We start from the raw sequence: 20,751 nt of genomic DNA, 5'->3' as shown, positions 1-20,751 counted from the left end.
TATTATATTTTCAAAAAAGACAAAAACTTATCAAAGTCGCTCTTTTGCTTAACCAACTTAGTAGAATCTTATATGAAATCAGTTAATCTTTTAACCGATTTAAAAACTCATAGACATGAGTTGTCAAAATTCTATTGGCTGTGCCCAAGAGACAGGTGTTAGGCCTGTGCCTATGCAAGTGTTTCTCTATGCACATTGCCTTAAGTAACATTATTCAAGCAAATCTTTTTATCATCAAATCCATCAAATTTGGAAAAAAGCTTTTGTTTGAATCTCAACCTTCGTTATCACTCTAAAAGTCTTCTTCAAATTCATCTTCAATCATAGGACCAGAAAAAGAGAAAAGTACGGTTCTTTTACGATACGAATTGTAAAAGTAAAAATTGGACTAAATCATTTTACTTACAAAAAAGAAAGAAAAAAGAAAGCAATATAAATTTCCATTAGACTTAAGGCATAAATCACCCCAATCTTTATTTAAATATCATAATTCTCATTATTACCTCTGCCATACATTTTAACTTATATCATAATTAAACTTATAAGAAATACACTTTTTGATGGATAGAGCAACCAACAAATTCAGCCTTACAATCTATAAACTCTGGATCTTTGCTTGCAGTCAAGCAAAGCCCAATTTCATATAAATAAAATTGATTTTGCATCTGTCTGCATCTAATCTGTGGCTTAAGTTTCAGTTGGTTTTGTATAGCACTGGAAATGGCTTTTGTATCTACAGGAGTTCCATTGGGTATGACCATAGTCACACAATTCGCAATTCGCTTCGGTACGTGGTACGGGTTCGCGTACGCGGTTCGCAACTCTGAAAGAATTCGGTACGTGGGGGGTATACATAGTCGGTACGTTTGGGTTCGTGGCACTTCAAATATAGTAATCATACACTATAAATAACAATTTTTTTTCAATAAAAATATAAATAAACAATGAAAATATTAATTAATGCTATCAATAGAAATAATAAAATTTTTGAAAAAATTTAGAGACATTTACTAGTTGAACCTACTGATATGGAAGCATTGACCGTTGAACTAGCTAGTCCCACATCGAATATTTCACAAACATGGATGGAAAGCTCTCTTATAAATAAAGCAGCCTCCTTTATTGTTTCTCATTGAATTGAATTACCAAGTTTCCTGTAATGGGTGGGACCAGTGATTCTTAGTAGCTTTCCAAGGCTGGAATTGCTTCTCAAGAGTCATTGTTAATTAGTTTATTTTTTTTTTTTTGGACTTTTTTGTTTGGTTTGCTGGGTACTGGGTTCTAAACGAATTCCTACCGAATTTTCATGAACCGGGTTCGCAAAAGTACCGCGAACCGGTTCGCGGTTCTCCAGCTGGCAGGCGAATTATGTGATGGGTATGACATTCTCCTTTTGAAGCATATTTCTTACGTTAATGGTATTGTAGATTTTCAAAGCTTTAGAAAAGTATTGAAACTGATCCAACATGGACACTGAGCATGTCCCGTGCATTCTCCATTGTTCACCCCAAAATCCAAGGTTGTCAATACGACGTACAACATTTTTAGTCTTCACATCTAATGATGGCCAATCTTTGTTCAGTTGATTCTCTCCTACTTTAGCCACCTGATCAAATAAAACAAATATAAATTACATTTTGTATAGATCATGGTAAAATGATGATGATAAGAACAACAACAATAATATTTAGATTAAAATATATTTTACTTTGTTCGTCGCCTAAAAAAAAAAGAAAACTTACGACTGAGTTGAAATCAAATGGGTATTTTTTCTCTCTATCGCAGTCTCGTGGCTGACTGAGAGTTTCCATTATTGCTCGGCCAAAAACCATGGAGAGTGAAGTTTATTGGCAGTGGGGTAATACATGCTCTATTACTAGAAATATATAATTCCTTGCAAAACGCTGGAGGCCATGATAGAACTATCAAAAAATGATCAAATGGAACAGCTGGAGGAGGTGGTGGTGGTGATCGAGGAAGCGGTGGAGATCTTAATCTGCTCCTTCCTTGAGCATGCAACTCAACAACATTAGATAAAAGAACAACAATGAGTAATATAATTGAATTGAAGATGGTAATGGTGATTCTACTTGTGTATTTTAAGGTTGGGTGGTTTTTCTAGGCCTGCTACTGCATCTTTATAGGTAGCTAGCAGTGAGGTTTTTTTAGCAAGAGTTAACAATTTTAAAATAGTTCCTATAATTGTAGTTAAAACCTTAATTGAAAGAAAACAAACAAATGGAAATATCACAATTACTGTGTCAATTTACAGCTACTTTTATGTGCTTAATTATTCTCATCGAGGCCAAATTAAATATCATAATTAATTAAATGGAGTATCATCATTTGTTTCTCATTTGAACGTGTTCCATTAGACATGCAAATGTTCGTGTTTTGCATATTCACGTAATGTGAGAATTTGCACAATATTAAAAAAAGAGTGTTTCAATTACAATATTTAAGCAAACATTTAGGCCATCAATTGATTAGAACCGTAATACATGCATTTCTATAGTGTTTTCAATGACCATGAAATTAAGCACGACCGGTTTTGAGGTTTGTGGGTTAAGTAAATTTGTATTTAATTTTTTTTCTACGTTTAGGGTCCGTTTGATGGTCAGGATAGGATAGAGACAGAATATGATATAAAGTTGGATAAAGATAGGATATGATAAGGACATGATACAATTAATTCTATCATGTGTTTGATTCACACATGATAACAAACAAGATATCATTATAATTAAATGAAAAAATTGCTCTTATAATTAATTAAATATTGTAAAAATGACATGTCATTAATTATAATAGAAAATACATGTTATCATTAATTTAAAAATGATAATATTTTAAAAATGACAGAATATCAATATAATAAATAAAGAATGATCTTCTAATCCCATCAGGATAATTTCTAACTCAGCATATACTCACGATAGAAATTACAAAGGAAAGTCATGATAGGATAGAAAAATGATTTATTTTATCCTATCCCTTTGGTGCATCAAACATGAGATTTCAGCAGAATATGATTAATGAATGTATCATATCATGTCTCCCTATCCTGACCATCAAACATACCCTTAATTCCGAGGTGTGAGTAAAAATTATTAATACTTCTTTTTACCATCTTAATATAATTCATTTACCATTTAAAAAAATGTTTCGGCACAATTTGTTCATATCAGAAATCTGACCGCATTGTATGTTGAAATATCAATTTTAATGCTTTAAATCCTCATTTTGAAGGTACCAAAATCAAATGGTATATCTATTACTGGCACCAATTCAAATATAATTAAATAGACATCAAATGTTGATGTTTTTGTAAGTGTAATTCAATTGGTAGCTACTAGAGACATTATGTGTAGGAAACTCCGAATTTCCCACTTCTCCACACATAATGTGTGTGAATATAACCACTAGACTACCTGATAAAAAATTTAAATGTTGATGTGTTGCATCATGATTCATGTAATGTGAGAATTTGCAAAATATTAAAAAAAGTATCTTAAAATATTTAAGCAAACATTTAGGCTATCAATTGATTAGAATCGTAATCCACGCATTTCTATAGTGTTACCATAAATAATTTCAATGAGTGCGATTTTTTTTTTGTCAAGTAGCCTAGTGGCTAGAGAAATTCACTTTAAAGATGAATAAGTGGGGTGTCCGGAGTTCGAACCCCGACCCCTGCACATATTGTGCATTATCCCTTACAGCGGCGAAGCTAACATAATTTTTATGAGGAGGCCAAATATAAACAAGAAATATAATATATTTTAAAAAATAATATATTAAACTTAATCAATAAATAAAATAAATTTACAATAATTTTTACTTATATTTAATGAAATGACAACGAAGAAAATAAAATCTGAAAATAATTATGTATAAAAGTTGAGTTCTATGAAGTTTTAATAAGTCAAATTTATCTATAATTGACATTAAACTAAATAAATTATCAATATTTTATTAATATCATCCCTTTTTAAACCAACAAAATTGTTTGGAGTAGCCAAGTAAAAAAATAATGGGGTAGCTACTTACAAATCTATACTAATTATTGAAGTTTTTTTCTCTCTTTTGGGGTAGCCAATGCTACCCCATCCATATGCAAGCATTCGCCCCTGATCCCTTACCAAATAAGCTAAGCTCATGGGGACCAATGACTGTGAAATTAAGCACACGTTACTACATTAGTTCTGAGTTTGTGGGTTAACCCATTAATTTTTTTCTACCTTTAATTTCGAGATGGTAAAGTATCAATAATGATTTTAATACTTTGATTCCTCTTTTTGATGGGACTAAAATCAAATGGTATATCTATCTATTAGAGACACCAATTCAAATATAATTAAAATTTATAGAGAACTAAAACATAACAACAAATATAAAAAAGAAAGTCCTAAGTGGTCACAAGTATTTGGACACACCATTTAATATAGGTTGTGCCTAAACTTTGTGACCAAGTAAGACTTTCTCATGTGCATATATTATTTTTTTAGTCGTAACGAGATAGTCTTATATGGTCACAAAGTTTAGACACAACTTTTATTAAAGAGAAAAATAAAAAAATAAAAAATAATGTGTTTCTTAAATAATAAATGATATATAATTTTATGTCGAAATAATAACCTGGATTAAGTAAGTGTTTTAGATGGCAGCAAAGGAACCGGTTTAAAGCAATGAAAAAAGAAGCTTGGGAACACATGATGAAAGTATCACCTGCAATGAGGGTTAGATCTCATTTCAAGATAGACACACAATCAGATTTACAAGTTAACAATATTTGTGAGGCATTTAACCGGGCAATATTGGAGTATGGAGATAAACATATCATTACTCTTTTAGAAGGAATTAAGCATTACCTTACAAAAAGAATTGGGGCGCAGAAGGGTCTCATGCAAAGATATGCCCTATAATCCAACAACAGCTTGAAAAGGCAAATGAGGTAGCTGATGGATGGGAGCAAACTTGGCATAATGATGACGATTAATTTTGCCCAAAAGAACTGTGCTTGTCGGAAATGAGATTTAACAGGTATCCCATGTTGCCATGCTATTTCATGCATATGGCATAACCAAAAAGAACTTGAAGATTTTGTTTCCTCGTATTATAGGTATTTAATTTATTTTGAATTTATGTCATTCGTGTTTTACTTCTCTTTCTCTCATTGATTTTAACATTTTGTTTTCGGAAGATTATTTTCATGACTAACTATGACCTCTATCAACAACAGAGGCAATTAATCCACCGGTTGTGAGAAGAGCAATAGACCGCCCCAAAAAGAATCGAATCAAGGTTAATGATGAGGCAAAAAATCCCCATTTACTATCTAGAGATCTACCAACAGTGAAATGTACAAAATGTGAAAAGATGAATCATAATAAGAGGATATGTGGAGCTGAGCGAGTGATCCCAAAAGGTAGAAATAAGGTGGTAATTGAACTTCTTTTTTTGTCTTGTATTTCTATTTTATCTTGTATTTTTGTCTTGTATTTATGTTGTGCACGTATGTTTTTGAGAGAAGCAAAGGATGGCGAAAAAGTTTGGTGGTACACAAGGAACATATGGTGCTAGTGGTCCCCCACGGTGGGATTTACAATGCACAAGCAAAAGAGTTGTGCACAACACAAATTTGTGCAAATGGTGGGCCCAAATCAAATCTGGACCGTTTATATATTATTATTTTAATGCCGACGGTTGAGATCTGGAGAGATAAAGATATGGGTGACCTGCTGATGCTTTGTTGGAACAGTACACGCGGGTCCCACATGGAGAATAAATCGGAATATTTTAATGGGTTTTTTTTTGCAAATGTTTGTATTGGGCTTAAGTATTCAAAACGTGGGTCCCACCTGATGCTTGTGTTGTATTAAAAAATGAGGCCCATTATCAATCACAGCAATTTTGTGTTTCTTCGCCGTTTCCTCTGCTTTCTTTTCTTTAATTTAATTCTTTTGTTGTTTATTTATTCAATTTTTTTTGTTTTATTGTAGTTTTTATAAGAATAAAAATTTAGAATAATATAAATTAAATATACCAAATGAATTCCCTTTCCGTAAATCATGATATAAATTAAATATACTAAATCATATTTATAAATTAAATATACAATAAGTAATAATTATAAATTAAAGATACATTAAATCGAAAAGAATAAAAATTTAGTGTAAGTTGTTGAAGTAAATTAAGAAAATTTAGAGAATTGGATTTTTTTCTGAAAATTTAGAATATTTAATAATTGGATAAAAAAATTGTAATTAGAATTTTTTTCGAAAATTTCGATAATTGGACAGAAATTTAGTAATTGGCTTTTTTATTTTCTTCGAAAATTTAGAATATGAATAAATTTGGTAATAAATAGACAGTTTAGTCGCTATTGTAAGCAAAATATAACATGTTAGGTTTATTTAATAAATAGTGTGTGTGATGTATATTTATGACCACATAGATTAATTATTGAATAAATAAAAAAATGTCAAGTTTTGGTTATTTTGGTGACCAAAGTGTGTACATAATTGTTGAATGGGTCAAGGTAAATGGACATAAAAATAAGCAAAACATTTACTCATTAGCAAGTTTGAGTTTTTGTATTTTTAAGAATTTTTTTTATATTTTTATTCTTGAGTTTATTTAATTAAAGTAGTATTATGTTATTTTCATTTCAATGTGTTTAAAAAATAGTTGTAATTTGTTATCTATATTGAATTTATAAATTAGTTTTTTAATAATAACGATAAAATAAATAAAATACAAATCACGTAGTGAATATCTTGATTAATCAATTAACATTTATCCAAGTACTTTCCGTATAAGATTTTGTTGTTAGGGTAAGAGTTGTGGGTTTGATTAGTCGTTATGATCAATTGATCTAACTATTAGTAGTATTCCAAGTAGTTTAATTCGAACACTATTGTCGTTAGGGTTAGAGTTGTAGGCAAGATAAGTTAGTGAATAGTTTGATTAGGCATTAAACATTCATCGAAATACTTATCGTATATTATTCTACTTGTTAGGGTAAGAGTTGCGAGTTTGATCAGTCGTTCAGACATCGATGAAGTAGTTTAGGTAAAAGTGAATTGTCATTACTGTGAGAGTTACAAGCTTGATTAGTCGGTAAATATCTTGATTAATCATTGAACAGTTATTCAAGTACTTTCGCTGCAAGATTCTTTTAGTTAGTGTAAGAGTTTTGAGTTTGATCAATCATTCTGAAATCTTTGTAGTAGTGTAGGGCTAAGAAAATTGTCATTAGGGTGAGAGTTACAAGCCTGATTAGTCGGTAAAGAGTTTGATTAGTCATTGAACGTTGATCCAAGTACCTTCACTCTAAGATTCTTTCAGTTAGGGTAAGAGTTGTGGGTTTGATCAATCGTTTTGAACTCTTTGTAATAATTTAGGTCTAAGAAACTAGCCATTAGGGTGAGAGTTGTAAGGTTGATTAGTCGATAAAATGAGTTTGATTAGTCAGCGAACGTTCATCCAAGTACTTTCACTGCAAGATTCTCTCAATTAGGGTAAGAGTTGTGAGTTTGATGAATCGTTTTGAAGTTTTTGTAGTAGCTTAGGTCTAAGAAACTTGTCATTATGGTTAGAGTTGTGAGCTTGGTTAGTCGATAAATAGTTTGATTAGTCATTGAACATTCATCTAAGTACTTTGACTCTAAGATTCTTTCAGTTAGTGTAAGAATTTTGAGTTTGATTAGTCGTTAAGAAGTTTTTGTAGTAGTTTAGGTCAAAGAATCTTGTCATTACGGTTAGAGTTGTCATTAGGGTGAGAGTTGTAAGCTTGGTTAGTCGATAAATAGTTTGATTAGTCATTAAACGTTCATCCAAGTACTTTGACTCCAAGATTCCTGCAGTTAGGGTAAGAGTTGTGAGTTTCATCAGTCGTTCTTAAATCTTAGAAGTAGTTTAGCTGAAAGAATCTTATCATTAGGGTTATAGTTGTCGTTGGGGTTAGAGTTATAAGCTTGGTTAGTCGATAACATGGATTTTGTTAGTCAATGAACGTTCATCCAAGTACTTTGACTCCGAGATTCTTTTAGTTAGGGTAAGAGTTGTGAGTTTTATCAGTTGTTCTGAAGTTTTGAAAGTAGTTTAGGTGAAGAATATTGTCATTAGGGTTAGAGTTTATTTAATTAATGTATTATTATGTTATTTTCATTTCAATGTGTTTAAAAAATAAAATGTAATTTGTTATCTATATTGAATTTATAAATTTGTTTTATAATAATAATGAAAAAAATAATTAAATACAGCCCACGTAGTGAATATCTTGATTAATCAGTTAAAATTTATCCAAGTGCTTTCCGTATAAGATTATTGTTGTTAGGGTAAGTTATGTGGGTTTGATTAGTCGTTGCGACCTCTTCATCTAACTATTAGCAGTCTTCTAAGAAGTTTAGGTCGAAGTATTGTCGTTTTGAAATCTTGGAAGTAGTTTAGTTCAAAGAGTCTTGTAATTAGGGTTATAGTTTTCATTAGGGTTGCAGTTGTAAGCTTGGTTAGTTGATAACAAGAATTTGATTAGTCATTGAACATTCATCCAAGTACTTTGACTTCAAGATTCTTTCAGTTAGGGTAAGAGTTGTGAGTTTGATCAGTCGTTTTGAAATCTTGGAAGTAGTTTAGGTCGAAGAATCTTGTCATTAGGGTTATAATTTTCATTAGGGTTGGAGTTGTAAGCTTGGTTAGTCTATAACAATATTTTGATTAATCATTGAACGTTCATCCAAATACTTTGACTCCAAGATTCTTCCAGTTAGGGTAAGAGTTGTGAGTTCGATTAGTCGTTTTGAAATCTTTAAATTAGGTTAGGTCAAAGAATCTTGTCATTAGTGTTAGGGCAGTAAGCGTGGTTAGTCGATTAAAGAGTTTGATTAGTCATCGATCATTGATCCAACTACTTTGACTCTATGATTCTTTCAGTTAGGGTAAGAGTTATGAGTCTGATAAGTCGTTATGACATCTTTGAATTAGTTTAGGTCTAAAAAACTTGTCATTAGGGTTATAGTTGTAAACAAACATAGCATATAACCCTTTTTTTCCATCTACTACCAAACAAACATTTAATGATCTTTTTCGATAAAGAGTTTGATTAGTCGTTGAACATTCATCCAACTACTTTGACTATAAGATTCTTTCAGTTAGGGTAAGAGTTGTGAGTTTGATCAGTCATTCTGACATCTTAGAAGTAGTTTATGTCGAATAATCTCGTCATTAAGGTGAGATTTGTAAGCTTGGTCAGTCGAGAAATAGTTTGATTAGTCATTGAATGTTTATCCAAGTAATCTGACTTCATGATTCTTTTAGTTAGGTTAAGAGTTGTGAGTTTGATCAGTCGTGCTGAAGTCTTTGTAGTAGTTTTAGTCATATGTAGAATATTCTTTCAATTTCCATCTTCACTTGTGGTCACTCCTTTAAAGTAAACTCATATGTAGAATTCATATTTTTGAATAAAATTTTGCAGAAAAGTTCATAATATTATACGAATAATTCCCAAAAAAAAATTAGAATTTTTTTAACAAAACATGAATTTAATATGAATTTTTATATTTTTTACGGTTAAAAATTCATATTTAATTTATGTTTCGTTAAAAAATTCTAATTTTTTTTTGAGAATTTTTTTCCAATATTTTTCACATATTTTTTCCAATAATTCATGTTTGACAGGTAATTTTGAAGAGGTATCACTCTTTATTTATCATTTTTCATGCCTATTTATTTGGATATTTTTGGCCGTTCTCGTTGAATTGAATTAGAAAGACATGAAACTATTTTTCATAGAACAATGTAACAAAGTATTGAATCTCAATTGCTTACTTTTCATTGCAGTATGAGGATTTTGAATTTCTTATCTTTGTAATAACATCTCTTGAAGTCAATTAGCTACTTGAATTTAGTGGAAGTCTGCTTTCAAGGTAAGTCCCAATTTCATTGTTTCTTTTGTGAAAGTTTTATTTTTCTACAACTCTTTACTACGTTTAATGTTTTTTGTTTTGTTTTTGTTTTTGTTTGTGTTTTTGCTTCTTGTGGATGAAGCTGTGGATGGAACTATTCTGGAAGAAGGTTTGCACTCACTCCTCACATGTGAATTGTTTCTATAACGTTCGTTTTCTTACTTCAAATCACAACTACTTCAAATTTGATTTAAGTAGGGATGTTATTCACTTTAAATTTGTATGCCTTAGATCCTCAAGCCCTTTCTATTGTCACATGAATTTGAAGGTTAATCTCTTAGCCAGAAAATGCTATATGTTAATATAGGTGAACAGTTATCTATATAAAAAAGTTCATTATTTCTTTGGTTCACAATGGAAGAGGACACGGCTTGCCATGTTAACAGTGGAAGAGGTACTATATGATTTTGTATCATATGTGATTTTGTTTATTTTAATGGAATTAACAATTATATTTTAAATATACAACATTTGATATTCAATTTATCTCTGTATATGTAGGTATCATCACATCTTTAGCTTCTCAAGTTTTAACTCATACCAGCATTGTACAACTCATTAAAGTACTTCACTTGCTCCACATCCAAAGGCTAGATTTTTCAAGGATGCTGCAACACTGCTAATTTAACATCCTAGTAGGAAGATCGAGACAAAAAAGTAATTATGCAGTTTTTTTTCGTTTTTTCTGAACTTAACGAAATTTGACTGATCTCTATTACATATTGATGACTGTAAAGGAAGAGGCAACATGTGCTTCATAGAAAAATTGAAAGAAGCATGTTCTAATTGGTTATTGTAGTCTATTGGTCACTTCATGATCAAAATAAACAATGTATGGGCTATGGGTAGCTACACACGTTATTATTACCACAAACCTACAACTTTTAATGTATTAATGTCAACTTAAACAATTTAGGATGTTGTTCTAATCAGTTGGCATAGGCTATTTTTTTTTTCTGGTGTGAGGCTGTCTGTTGCTGTCAGCGCCCTTTTCTTTGGGCTAGGAGCTGGTCCTGGGGCACGTTAATGCTCGGCTGGGTTTGGAGTTGCGCCTGCTACCATAACAGTTTTGCTATCAGCTAGCTTTTAACCCCTTCGTATATATTTGGGTTTCGTTGTTTGCATTATGTGTTAACGGTGTTCCGCCTATATACGGCACCGGTGTATTAATTTCTTTTTCGTTTCTTCCGCGAGTTGTTCTGTTTTAAGTACAATCTTGATGAGAATAAATTTTGCTGATTCAAAAAAAAAAAAAAATCACTATATCAACATGAATCATTATAGTCTTTCAAGTCAAGAACCTGTGCAATGTCAAAAGTTTAGAAGGACAATGATTAGACTATGATATTATCAGTTTGTTATCATTGTTTTTAAATATACATATTTAATCTTTTATCATGCTATTTCTACCGGTTACTATATACTCATTATGCTATAACTTATTTGTTTATATTTCACTTGGTAGGACGTAAACGACACACCTTACAAAAATGCAAAATATATTTTAACTTTGGGAGCTACACACTCAAGTTTATTTGGCTTTAATTTATATTGTTAATTTATTCATGAATTATAGTCTTCTTCTTCTTTACCCTTTATAAAAAAAAAGTCGTCTTCTTTACCTGATGGTCTGAAATGGGGTTTCCTGACCCGATATATGACCCGATCGGGTCTAGCATTACACACAATGACATTCAGCAATTTTTGCATAGTTTTTATCGAAATTGAAAGGAAAGTTGAAATCCATATTAATTTGATAATTAAATTATTCACACAAGAGAAAATTCAAATCGTAAAACAAAAAACGGGTTATAGTTAAAACTGAATCAATTGAGACGTGATTGCTTTTGTATGATGATCACAAGGTATTGAAGAAAATACCTACTAAAAGGTTTTTCGATAACCATTTTGAAACATGAATTCAAAAATTAGGATGCAAGCAAATATGAATTTGATGACCACGACATAAGAACATGAAAACTCATTTGTAGTTTAATGATGGTAGTTATTTATATGAATTTGATGACTACAAGGTAAGAATTGAAAGAAGAATTATATGAGAATGAGTGTTTGATGGTTTTCAGAATGTTTTTTTTTTGAGAGAAAAATGTCTAGAAAATAACATAACTTCATTCATATTTAACCAACCACTACATTTTTCATCCAACGAAATAGTTAGATCTAAATGAAAATGAAAAATAAATTACATTAAAAGTAAGATTATACAATTGAAAAATCTATTTCTTAGGGGACTTGGTAGATTTCTCAGCAGTAGCAGAACCAGTTTTCTTTGGCAACAACACAGGGTTAATATTTGGCAAAACTCCACCACTAGCAATTGTCACACCTTGAAGCAATTTTCCTAATTCATCAACGTTCCTCACAGCAAGACACACGTGTCTAGGGTTAATTCTGTTCTTCTTGTTATCTCTTGCAGCATTCCCAGCCAATTCAAGAACCTCAGCGAGGTAGATCGGAGCACCAGTGCCAATACGCTGAGAATAGTGTCCTTTCTTCATGAACCTCGCGATACGACCAATGGGGAATTGAAGACCGGCTTTGGAGGACTTTGAACGGCTTTCTTCCCTTCGCCGCCTTTTATTCCACCGGCACCTTTGGTGGTTGTGGTTGTTATTGCGGTGGTGGTTTCCATTGCGATCCGAAAATGGAGAGAATGAGAAAAAATAGGAATGAGAAAAATGGTGGTTTTCAGAATGGTTGAGACATGTTGGACGGCGGGAACCTGCAGGACGGTGGCGGCGCGGCGAAAAGACGGCGGCAGAGTCAAGCCATCGGAAATACAAAAGAAAGATGGAGGCAAGGGACGCATTATGTTTTACAAGGTTTTCAGAAAGAAAAAAACTAATAACCAAATCTGGGGGTGTAATAATTAAGGGAGGTATACAAGTTGCTAATAAGTGGTGGTTTTTTAGGGTGTGTGTGTAGCAGAAACAATAAATAGAATATTTTACAATATTATATGTTTCATTAAAATATTCCAGCAGGTAAAAAGTCCTTTTTTTACCGCCAGCTGTCCTTAATATTTTCCCTTGTGCATGTGCACAAGTTTTTTGCTTGTGCAGGCTAAATGCCACCGTCACCCACACCTCTTGAACATATATGGTAGTATTCATTTTTCCTCTTATACAAAATTTTATTTAACAAAAGCTTCGTCCCCCTAAAAAAACAAAAGCTTCTAATTTTTTTAATTTTTGTTTAAATGGCTTTTACTTTCTTTTAAATGCTTCTATATTCCTTTTTGAACACATATCGAAAAGTAATTTGCTAGCAATTGGTCTTCAAAATTATGAAATACTATTACTTAACCTAATTGAGCAAGTGATCTGTGTAAGAAATTTAACCGAGATAAATTTTAAAAAACAAAGAATACTTAATTAAAAAGTAACGATATTTTTTTTTCTGACAAGGAAATGAAACTGCAAATGATATTTTTTTTTTTGGTAGTGGCCGGGGTTTGAACCCCGGACCTTGCATATTTTTATGCATTGTCCAACCAACTGAGCTAAGCTCACAAGGACCCATTAAAATATATATAATTTTAAGTGTGAAAATTTCATCCTCTCATAAAAAATGTCAAAAACTCATATAATTAAATTATAATATAAAATAAACAAAAAATCAATAAATTGGTCAAATGATGAGATAAAAGAGGAATACAGAATCCTAGTTATTAGTGTTTTATACTTTTGTTGATCAAATTAATGTTACTTCTTTTTATTTTTGGTCTAAAATTACTTATTTTTTTTAAATAATCAATATTATTTATTTATTTATTTAAGCATTAAAGTGATTAAATATGTTTATAAATAAAATATAATTTTCTTGTGTAAAAAAAATTACAATCCATTTACTTCTCAATTAAGCATTCTTTTGTTTAAAACCACAGCTAAGTAGAAAGTCTGTTTCACTCACCGAGGGTCACAAATCCAACTACAATTGAATTCATCATCGCTTTTGCTAGAACATTTTTGGAGATGGCCAAATTTGTAAGTGAAAAAAAGGTTAGGAATCACATACCCAATGATCTTGCATTCTCTATTCTGTCAAAACTTCCTTTAAAATCTTTTAAGCGATTTGAATGTGTATGTAAATCATGGGCACTCTTATTTGAAAACTCTTGCTTCCGCACTAATTTTATATCAATTCCTCACTCTGATTACACCGATACATCTGTCCTCTTATATGAGGTTGTCGCCCATGATTATTCTATTCATTGCTCTTCCTATTTGCTTTCTGGTGATAGGTATGAGAATCAAGTAAAATTAGACTTTCCAGATCCAATTCAAGAGGAAAACTGTTTCTTTGATTTTAATACTTGTTATTATTGTGGTTGTGACCCTGTTACCGGAACTATTTGCCTTATACAAGGTTATTCACTTGTATTGTGGAACCCAACTACCAATGAATACAAAGCCATTCCTCCAAGCTCTCTTGAGTCTGTACCACCTTATCGGGAGCTGGCATCAAATGATATTCATGGGTTTGGTTATGACTGTATTATAGATGACTTTAAAATTATTAGGTACATGAGATTTACTACAATAAGTAACCAACAACTTGAACGTCTCAATATGCGGCCCGAAAATGTGTCATGGAATGAAATATCTTATGAACCTGAATGGGAGATTTATAGCCTAAGATGTAACTCTTGGAGTAAATTTGATATCAATATGCCTAATCATTGTGAAAGTGGTTCATATGAACCATTGAACATTGATGGAATGTCTCATTGGTGGTCTGAAAGTGAAAATCGTGATGAACATTTCTTAGTTTCATTTGACTTGAGCAAAGAGATGTTTGTTACAACACCTATGCCCATAGACATACAATCTGACATAGATACAAATTTTTATCTTGGCTTGGCGCAAAGACGATTGGTGGTGCTTAATAGATCCATTTCTTCAATCTCATGGTATTATTCAGATACACCTATTTTTCACATATCAATTTTAGGTGAACTTGGTGTGAAGGAATCGTGGACTAAACTCTTCGTTGTTGGACCACTGCCCTATATTAAGTGTTTTATTGGAGCGGGAAAAAATGGTGATATATTTTTTCAAAGAAAAGATGGCCAACCAGTCTCTTTCAATTTAGGTACCCAGAAGGCCGAAGAAGTTGGTGTTAAAGGAGGACATTCTTATGATATTGCAATTTACAAGAAAAGTCTTCTCTCCATTGGTGGAATAAATAAGTAATTCGTTTTTGGTGTTTCCACCTTAGAATTTTATGATTGTGTTTATTAGAATTTTACTTTTATGATTGCACCTCAGATCATAAATATTAATGAGAAATTAAGAAAATATTTGATAATTATGAACATTATTGCTTCAAAGTTATTTTGTGTACTTCGTTATTTATTTATCTAATTAGGATGTCAAGTTTACCCTGTGATCTTTTGGCACTCTACTTTTTGCTTCATTCTCTTTTAATTTGCCTTTTATTGAACTGTCTCCAATTTTATGTAGAAATAACTTATATGAGGAGAACATTATAATTGAATGAGCAACATATATTTGTTTGAATTTCAATTTGGTATGCTTCAAATATCTATGCTACTATGATTAAGTTTGTGCTTTAATTACTTTCTTTTATATTCTATGGTTCATGAATCAAGCTGGTGAAATTTCAGAGTGATTTTACATAACAATTAGATAAAATACACAAATCCTTCAATTGAGTTATCAATGCCAAACTTATTTTGTGTTCGTAGTCTAGTTGTTTAATGGAATACTTGTGCATGTGCTTCTGCTCAATGTTTGAAAATGATGAGTCTTCAGTACGTCATCTATTGACTTGAGTTGTTCTTTAGATCACTTGTACATTTTTAAGGTTGTCATTCTGTTTCCAGCATGCATTTGTAGCATTGGTGAGTAACATTTTATTTTCCATATGTAGTTTTAGTTTCACGAATCTGTCAGTCAGAGGTAAAAAGTTTTTGATAATGACTATGGTTACTCTTAATTTTGTTTACTCAATGGAGATAAGTATATATGTTCAATATTTGAGAAGCATTAAGTTATACTCCTCTGGCCTTAAACAGAGATTTGTTTAAAGTCAAATGTTTTTAACAATGGTAATGCTATATATCATGGTGAATACTCTTGCGAATAAATCAGGAATTGGAAATGGCAATGACAACAACAACAACAACAAAAATATGACTCCCATTTACCATACATGCGGTTACCAAAATTAGAAGGGTCGGTGTCTTAACATGTTGAGAAGATTCGTGAAATTAGTTTTTGCTATAACAAACATTTCCCTTTTAATAATTCAGTGAATGTTTTGGCACCATTAAGTTATACTCTTGAGAAGCATTAGGTTATACTCCTCTAACGTTTAAGATAGATTTGTTTAAAGTCAAATGTTTTTAACAGTTTAATGAATATAATCGATTAACTATATAATTATTTTCTAGCGTGTTGGCGCATGTCAATTAAATCCTTGTAAAAAATGACACCTACGCATGTTTTTTAAAAGTTGTATGTGGCAAGCTTTAGTACCACAACAGAAACGCAAAGAGAAATCAACGGAGGTTGGTCTAATTGGTAATAAGAAAGTTACTCATATCTCTTTTATCGTTTTTTAAGCCTACTCTGTTGGCTAATGCTTTGTTTGGGAGTTTGGAGGGGAGGGGAGGGGAGGGTTTTGGAAAAAAGGAAGGAGCAAGTGGAAGAAATAGAAGACATTGGGAGGAGAGGGCTTTGGAGGTTAATTTTTTACTCATAATAAAAAATCCCCCTCATGTTGGGGAGGGTTTTGGGGTGTTATGGAGGGTTTATATGAATTTTTCAAATTCAATCTATGTTGTTATAATATTCTTAAAATTAAAAGTATATTAATCATAAGTATTAATTTATCATTCTCTAAAAAACTGTTCTTTCAAAATGTGTGAATTTTTTATCCATTTTTTATATATTTCCAACCCCCCAAAGCCCTCCTCTCCCTTCCCCTCCAAACTCTCAAACAAAGCCTAAACCTCATGATCCAAATCACCTAAACTTTCAATTATTAAAAAAAAAAGAGTAAACCATCAAATTAGTCCCTGAATTTTCACGCGTCGGCCAACTTAGTCCCTCAATTATACGAAATTTCTAATTAGTCCCTGAATTTGTCAAACGTCGATCAAAAAGGTCCCTCCGTCAAAGTGCTCCGTTAGCCATGCTGACATGTCGCCTTGCATGCTGTGTTGTCTTGTACGCGTGGCAAGAAGGAAGCCACGTGTTCAGGGACTAATTTGATTGATTTGGAAAAAGTTCATTTTTCACTTTTCAGTTTATTTTTTCCCTGCGTTTCCCATTTTGCCCATGCATTACATATTCCTCCTTCTTCACATTTCAGTCTGAACCATCAAACACATCCTTGAACCTACTCCTTCCCGCTAAAAATTTCTCCATTCTCACCCCTCCAAAATCATCATCATCTCCGGCGATTCTGACGTTTTTGAAGTTCCTCTGCTAGACAGTGATTAAAGGTAATGCATTTCCTCTGCTAGACCAGCGATTTTGTGTTCGTTTTGACCCTGTTTATGTCCGTTTTTTGGTTTTTTCGTTTTAAGTTTGGATCATCTTGTTTATTTGGTTTCTGTGATCGTTGATGCTTGAATTGTTCTTTGATTGTGTTTGTTTTGCGTTTTTGAGACAGATAGTTTGATTATTCGTTTTTAGGGTTTTGGGTTAAGTTGTAAAAATTTGAAAATTTGGTTTTTTTTCTGGTTGGTTACTAAAATTGATGAACATTTAACTTTGTAATGAAGGAAATTACAGGTTGAATAAAACAGTTTCTGAATAGGGTCCGTATTTTAGGGTTTGTGTTTTGTTGTTGTTGTTTTGTTTGTGATTAAAACTAAGCTTGCCGAAATCTGTAGGATGGAAGACCATATCACACTAATACTGCATCATGGTGGTGATTTAGTGCGAAATGAGAATCGGAGGCTGCAATACGTTGGCGGTGAATTCTGTGTATGGGAAAAGATGTATGTCGATGAGTTGTGTTTGTGGGATATTGATAAGATGGTGAAACGCTGCAGAAGCTACTTCAAGGTATCTAAACTAGGGTACATGAAGCCGTATGAGGGTGTTGCAAATGATCTGAACATCTGCTTGACTCCACTGACAACTGATCAACATCTTTTGGATATGGTGCAAGCTGCAAGGTCTAATGGTAATGAAGTTGAAATATATGCACAACATGTGGTTGATAGTGATGAGGTTGAAATTGTTCCATTAACAACTGAAGAGAGGGAGGAGCTTGAGAGAGCAATGGAAGAATCTCTGAGAAATGGGAAAACACCTGAGGAGGAACCATTTAAAGTTATGGAGGTTGACATACTAACTGCTGAGGAAAGAAATGTGGTGGACTGTTTGGTTGCTAATGTGCAAAATAGGGTTGGTAATGAAGAGGAAAATGTTGATGATATGCAGGAGAAAAATGCTGATGCTACTGAAGGAAGGGAAGAAGGCAATGTTGGTGCAACACAAGGAATGGAAGAAGACAATATGGTTGGTAATGAAGGAGGAAATGTCACTCAGGCTTAAGAAAGTGAGGCTGAAGAAAGTCAGCCTCAAGAAACAGTCACCCAACAAGAAACTCAAGTTGAGGAAAATGTCACCAAAGGAACTCAGAAAAAGGTTGGAACAAAAGGAGCTAAAAACAAAGGCAAGGAAAAACAAACTGCTGCACCAAAAAGAAAAAGATCAGTGAGATACTCAAGAGGGACTGGGGTGACCATTAATGATGATGGCCCACTTGTGTTTGATTCTTCTAGTGATGACAGTGATTTTGAGGCAGATTATATGGCTGGGCATAGGGACTCTCACTGTGAGGTAGGTAATGCTAGCCAGGTTAACATTGAAATGTCTGAGCCTAATGAAGTATGCAGTGACAATGACAGCTATGTTTCTGAGGAGTTAAGGACTCCAATAAGCACTGATGATGAAGGTGATGGAAATAGGAATATAGTTTATCCTCAATTTAATGAAAATGCTGGATTTGGTGAGGTAAACTTGGAACTTGGAATGGAGTTTCCTACGCTTCAAAAATTTAAGGATGCTGTTAAGGATTACACCATTCACAAGGGGAAAGATATTAAGTGGTTGAAGAATGATAAGGACAGGGCAAGGGCTGAATGCAAGCATGAAACATGCAACTGAGTAATATTCTGTGGGAGGAATAAAAAGAGTAAATGTTTTCAGATAAAAACTTTTGTAAGTAAACATGAATGCCCTACAGATTTTAAGAATAAACAGGCAAATAGGAAATGGGTGGTTAAGATGCTTGAGAAAGTGTTGAGGTTTAATCCTGAAATTAAGCTTGGACAGATGTATAATTTGTTCAAGACTGATTATAAGGTGATATTGGATGACAATATGATCTTTAGGGCAACAAAGGAAGCAAGAGATTTGGTTGAAGGCAGTGAAAGGGAGCAATATGGTTTGTTGTGGGATTATGCCAATGAACTAATGAGGAGTAACCCAAATTCAACTGTGATGATGAATACAACACCAATGCCACAGTCCCCTCCACAATTCAAAAGGTTTTATGTTTGTCTGGATGCATGCAAACAAGGTTTTAAGGCAGGATGTAGACCATTGATTGGGTTAGATGGATGCTTTCTCAAGGGGTATTATGGAGGGCAACTGTTGTCTGCTGTGGGACAAGATGGAAATAACCATATTTATGTCATTGCTTATGCCATTGTGGATGTGGAGAATAAAGATAATTGGAAATGGTTTTTGGAATTACTACATAAAGATCTTGGAAATTATGAGCGTAATGGATGGAACTTCATCTCAGACATGCAAAAGGTATGAATAACCATCTTAGTCTTTTTCTCATTCAAGTTATGACCCTTTTTTGCATGCATACTGATGTATAGTAATAGCTGAAAATGTTATAGTTTTAGAACTGATGTTATAGTAAGTAAAATAATGCAGGGACTATTTTGATAGTTAGTAATATAATTCAGGGACTATTTTGATAGTAAGTAAAATAATTTAGGGACTATATTGATAGTAAGTAAAATAATTCAGGGATTGTTTTGATGGATATTGATATAATTCAGGGGAACTTGTTTCTGTGATTGTTAAAATTGGCAGGGTTTGATTCCAGCCATGCAGGAAGTGATGCCAGGGGTGCCACATAGATATTGTGTTATGCATCTATGGAGGAACTTCACAAAACAATGGAAGGAAAAGGAATTGAGAGGAGTGGTATGGGAGTGTGCAAGGGCAACAACTCCCACTCAATTCAACCGCGTTATGGAGAGGGTGAAGAGGATTAATGAGAAGGCATGGGAGTATCTTAATAAATGGCCAAAGGAAGCATGGACTAAAGCTTATTTTAGTGAAAATTGCAAGGCAGATAACATAGTGAACAATGCTTGTGAGGTTTTCAATGCAAAGATCTTGAACTATAGAGGGAAACCAATACTCACTTTGGCTGAGGATGTTAGATGCTATGTTATGAGAAAAATAAGTCATAACAAGATGAAACTTGATGGGAGAGCTGGACCATTGTGTCCTTGGCAGCAAAGTGGGCTAGAGAAAGAGAAGCTTGCCAGTCACAATTGGACACCAGTGTGGAGTTGATAATCCAAGGCAAAGGTATCAGATAGAAAACAACTACAGAATCAAGGTGGATGTTGATATATTTAAGCAAACTTGCACCTGCAGATTTTGGCAATTAACTGGTAAGTGTTTTATTTTTATACTTTTGTGTTGGTTTGGATTTCAATAGTTGAACATGTTTTATTCTGGTGTTT

At 32.7% G+C, this 20,751-nt stretch overlaps 4 protein-coding genes, 1 long non-coding RNA gene and 1 pseudogene across 6 annotated transcripts; 4 read left to right on the top strand and 2 right to left on the bottom strand.

The window, feature by feature from the left end:
• Positions 1-416: 416 nt before the first annotated feature.
• Positions 417-3,202, bottom strand: LOC146951526 (ribonuclease MC-like). Its single transcript, XM_085748748.1, has 4 exons — positions 3,198-3,202; positions 1,795-2,086; positions 1,412-1,606; positions 417-902 (listed from the first exon to the last, which is right to left on the bottom strand). Exons 1-4 carry the CDS (start codon positions 3,200-3,202, stop codon positions 540-542), a joined length of 855 nt encoding a protein of 284 aa, XP_085604874.1. The 3' UTR covers positions 417-539.
• Positions 3,203-9,722: 6,520 nt separating this feature from the next.
• Positions 9,723-11,225, top strand: LOC146951525 (uncharacterized). 2 transcript variants are annotated; one of them, XR_015027926.1, is made up of 3 exons: positions 9,723-9,929; positions 10,051-10,077; positions 10,276-11,225. It is a non-coding gene; the product is annotated as an uncharacterized LOC146951525 (long non-coding RNA). The 2 variants fall into 2 exon arrangements; XR_015027925.1 differs by having other exon boundaries at positions 10,051-11,225.
• An 853-nt stretch (positions 11,226-12,078) lies between these two features.
• Positions 12,079-13,059, bottom strand: LOC146951524 (putative histone H2A.5 pseudogene; annotated as a pseudogene).
• An 861-nt stretch (positions 13,060-13,920) lies between these two features.
• LOC146951523 (putative F-box protein At3g21120) lies at positions 13,921-15,372 on the top strand. The gene has a single exon (XM_085747506.1). It carries the CDS (start codon positions 13,964-13,966, stop codon positions 15,182-15,184), a length of 1,221 nt encoding a protein of 406 aa, XP_085603632.1. The 5' UTR covers positions 13,921-13,963; the 3' UTR covers positions 15,185-15,372.
• A 2,423-nt stretch (positions 15,373-17,795) lies between these two features.
• Positions 17,796-18,526, top strand: LOC146951522 (uncharacterized). Its single transcript, XM_085748747.1, has one exon. It carries the CDS (start codon positions 17,858-17,860, stop codon positions 18,524-18,526), a length of 669 nt encoding a protein of 222 aa, XP_085604873.1. The 5' UTR covers positions 17,796-17,857.
• On the top strand, positions 18,502-20,679 carry LOC146951521 (uncharacterized). Its single transcript, XM_085747504.1, has 2 exons — positions 18,502-19,795; positions 20,087-20,679. Exons 1-2 carry the CDS (start codon positions 19,262-19,264, stop codon positions 20,576-20,578), a joined length of 1,026 nt encoding a protein of 341 aa, XP_085603630.1. The 5' UTR covers positions 18,502-19,261; the 3' UTR covers positions 20,579-20,679.
• Positions 20,680-20,751: the final 72 nt, after the last annotated feature.

This window comes from Medicago sativa, chromosome 2, assembly GCF_051527215.1.
Source record: "Medicago sativa cultivar Bolivia chromosome 2, Bolivia_mono, whole genome shotgun sequence".
Lineage (NCBI taxonomy): Eukaryota > Viridiplantae > Streptophyta > Magnoliopsida > Fabales > Fabaceae > Medicago > Medicago sativa.
This window is presented reverse-complemented; position numbering and strand designations above follow the sequence as displayed.